The sequence below is a fragment of the Haemaphysalis longicornis genome, unplaced genomic scaffold (assembly GCF_048455015.1).
Source record: "Haemaphysalis longicornis isolate Haplotype H1 unplaced genomic scaffold, Haemaphysalis longicornis Haplotype H1 scaffold_3, whole genome shotgun sequence".
Classification (NCBI taxonomy): domain Eukaryota; kingdom Metazoa; phylum Arthropoda; class Arachnida; order Ixodida; family Ixodidae; genus Haemaphysalis; species Haemaphysalis longicornis.
Genome location: NW_027526335.1, coordinates 80945930 through 80949113, shown reverse-complemented (window position 1 = coordinate 80949113; position 3184 = coordinate 80945930). Strand labels below are relative to the sequence as shown.

At 51.3% G+C, this 3184-nt stretch overlaps 1 protein-coding gene across 1 annotated transcript; it reads right to left on the bottom strand.

Moving 5' to 3' along the window:
* Window positions 1–238: 238 nt before the first annotated feature.
* LOC144173308 (uncharacterized) lies at window positions 239–1653 on the bottom strand. The gene is made up of 2 exons (XM_077701790.1): window positions 1543–1653; window positions 239–839 (listed from the first exon to the last, which is right to left on the bottom strand). Exons 1-2 carry the CDS (start codon window positions 1613–1615, stop codon window positions 298–300), a joined length of 615 nt encoding a protein of 204 aa, XP_077557916.1. The 5' UTR covers window positions 1616–1653; the 3' UTR covers window positions 239–297.
* Window positions 1654–3184: the final 1531 nt, after the last annotated feature.

Sequence of the window (3184 nt, the reverse complement as noted above, 5' to 3'; positions counted from 1 at the left end):
CACTTCTTGTTGTTCTCTCTCCTGAACTTACTGACTAAATAATTTCCTCTGCCCCTCTATTTTGTCTTACCTAAGTGGTTTTCACGACTGAAACAATTTCTTTTGTTTCAGTTGCCATCTTTCGTAATGCCATCTTGCTGAAAATACAACCACAGTAACGCAGCCGAGACCTCACCAGGCCTCAAAGCGCGAAATGGGCTGAACACACGACTAAAAGGGCACTGTTTGACTGACTTTTTTATTTTGTGCAATGAGAAGATCCTAAATTGTAACAACCTAACTTTTCGGAACTTCAGTTCAGGACAGGGCCTTGAAAAACCTATCGAAGGGCGACTGAGCGCAGGCCGAGTACAGAGATTCACAGCCGAGTCCAGACAGTCCACCGAGTAGTCCCTTGAGCAGGCTTTCGTGTTCCCCGTTCGCTTGGACGGCACCGCTGAGGGAGCGCAGCATGGCCGCCACGGTGGGGTACTTGCGCACGGCGTCTTCGGTCACCTCGCACACCGCCCGGACGCGGCACACTTCCGTGTCGAGGCCGGCGACTCGGAGCACGTCGCGGCCGAGAGTGGGCGAAACGGAGTCGGTCACCGCCGTTCCGAAGGCCCGGAAGCCGGACTGGAGCACGTCGCCTACGACGGGGACGAAGGTGAGGCCGAAGAGGGACAGGTAGACGAGCCCCAGGGCCAGCAGCACCGGCTTGAGGGTTCCCAGCGCTACAGCCACCACAGGACCGGCTAGGGCTACGGCTAGAGGAAGCAGCGAGGCGGGAAGGGAGCGGCTAGCCTCCACCGTGTCCAGGGCAGTCGCATCCGAGGTCAGGTTGAAGTGCACGCTGTAGCCTGCGGGAGGGCGAGGTAAGGAACACGGGGCACGCAAGGTTAGGGGCAAGCAGACACGTCAACGCATATACGTGGACTATTTGGTCCGAACTGTGAAACACGGTTAAGTAGCGCGGTACGACGGGACAAAAAGTAGAGACCAAACAGAGTACAGACACGACGAGCGCTAGTCCTGTGTGGTCTGCACTCACTGTCCCGTCTTACAGCGCTACTTAACCATGTTTCAAGCAGATTCATGTCGGGGGTTCAACGTAGAGGTACAGCATCGCTGATACTCTGAACCAAAATGAAAGACGCAAGAAACTTCGCGAATATTGCTCGAAGCCGGGTACAGGAACAAAAGATACAAGACGTTGCTGTTCGGAGTGTCTTGGAGTAGTTAACATAAAGCCAAATTAACAAAACTAGGCTTAACAAACGAAGTATGGGACGCGACAACCGCAGGTATTTACACCAGAATGGGCAAAAAGAAAAAAAAAATTACGGGAACAAGCAGTGTCGCGGTGCTGTACACTCGAAATTATGTCCATACTAAGGCCAACATGCCGCCCTTAGGGACGGCCGGCAGTTTTAAAGCTGTGCGACAAATTTTCAATAAGCGCATATTTTCCTCCGAGAAGTACTTATGGTAAGCAGAGTACGCACAATTAAAAATTCAGATTTCTACTGACACAACAAAAACCAGAACAGACGAGGTACTCACAGCAGACGGACGTCAAGCCGGACAGCAGGACGACTACGACGGACAGCAACTGGGAGAGCATGGCGGACGGCATCCTAGATCACCGGGCCGTGGAGGCAGTGCTGGCTGCAACTGACCAAAAATGAGGATTTGCTTGTCCTTAAATACACACCGGATTGCACCCCAGAAAGCAATTCACGCCTCCAGGGAACGCCTCCTTCCTCATATCAGCATCTATGGGCATTTCTTCTTCCCCCTATGACCAATCCGGAGGTGGAGAGAGAGTCACGTGACTGTCGTTGCCTTCACTCCAACCACATGACGCTTTCTAATCAGCCCCAAACCGCTTAAGAGGATGGGCGAGAGAGGCAAATTCTTTGAACAGGAAGGGTGGAGAAAAGTTCTCAGGAAGAAGAAAGGAGCCAGGCGGAGACGGGCCAGACTGGCGGGATTGTTTGCGACAGCTGCCGTGCGTCGTCCCCCCCCCCCCCCCCCCTTTTATCCCCTCTTCCGGTTGACACTTCCTCTTTTTTCTTTGTAAGAATACAAAAACGGCACGTGTCTGCACCAGCTAGTGTCATGGAAAGCGAAGGTCCTCTTCCTTGCTACCTTCGCTGGCATGTTCAACCACATTGTCGCTGAACCACATGTACTGGTTTCGCGAGCGCACCTGGGAACACAAAAACGAACGTCATGAATTGTAATGCCGCATTAAGTGCGAACCAAGGGTAGCTAGCTCCTCATAGAGTCACCAAATATAGTGGTATCTACGGCCGTAATTGCACTCTGTTGCCCGACCTAAATTTTACTGAGCAGAACCCGTGCTTCGCGGCGCAGTTGAGCTTCTCGTAGATTTTCAATAAAAAAGGAAGAAAAATGGTCCGCCACTGATACTTTTTTGAAATCTTTTTAACAGCAGTCTGGCGTGCCTCGGCAGTCGCGTACAAGGATGTTAATAGCCGCCGAAAAGCTTTCTTTAGTATTGTATAATATTGGACGGCCTTAGCAAGAAGACAAAGCCTGGTAATGACGCGAAGAGAACGTAATAGAAAATGACCAGAAATGCGGAAATCTGTTGAAGTGAGCTCGATGCCATTTTGCGCGAAACTGACTCACGGCAATGCAATTTTCGCGACGGCCGGTCGGACATGTTTGCCGCATACGTGGATGTCCTGCAGTGTTGGGAGGAAAAAAATCACTAACGTGCGCACAAAAAAAAAAAAAAAAAAACGCCCGTTGCGTTCCGAGCATGTCTCCCGTCTGTTATTCACGCAGTGTTGGACGGGTTTATTTCCGGCGCTGTGCTTACTTCCTACGTTGTTATTCGCAGTCTTCGTTTTGCTTTTTTCGCCAGTTTCTTCGTTGTCCCCTTCCGGTCTACCGAGTATTTCGCGCGACGGTACGCGACGCTTTCGGTCGGCTCGGCAGATTTCCGACGAAGCTCCGGGCGGTTCACGCGAAGTCGCGCCGGACGCTTCAACCCCGTTTGCACAGTGTCTACACCATTCCTTCTTTATTTCCGCACGGCCGATGCCGAACCGGCGGCAAAATAGATCGCAAAATAGACTGTACCTGCATATACCTCTTTATCAAACCATGTCTTCAATTCGCATCGTTTTTTTTTTTTTTTCAATCGGCGCTCGGTTTTGGAACATCGCTTCTT

Bases quoted from the DNA above. Each gene is read 5' to 3' on its own strand.
- LOC144173308 (XM_077701790.1), bottom strand. From the start codon at position 1,615: ATGCCGTCCGCCATGCTCTCCCAGTTGCTGTCCGTCGTAGTCGTCCTG. The intron at 840-1,542 runs GTGAGTACCTCG...GCCCTCCCGCAG, and splicing joins CGGCTTGACGTCCGTCTGCT to GCTACAGCGTGCACTTCAAC.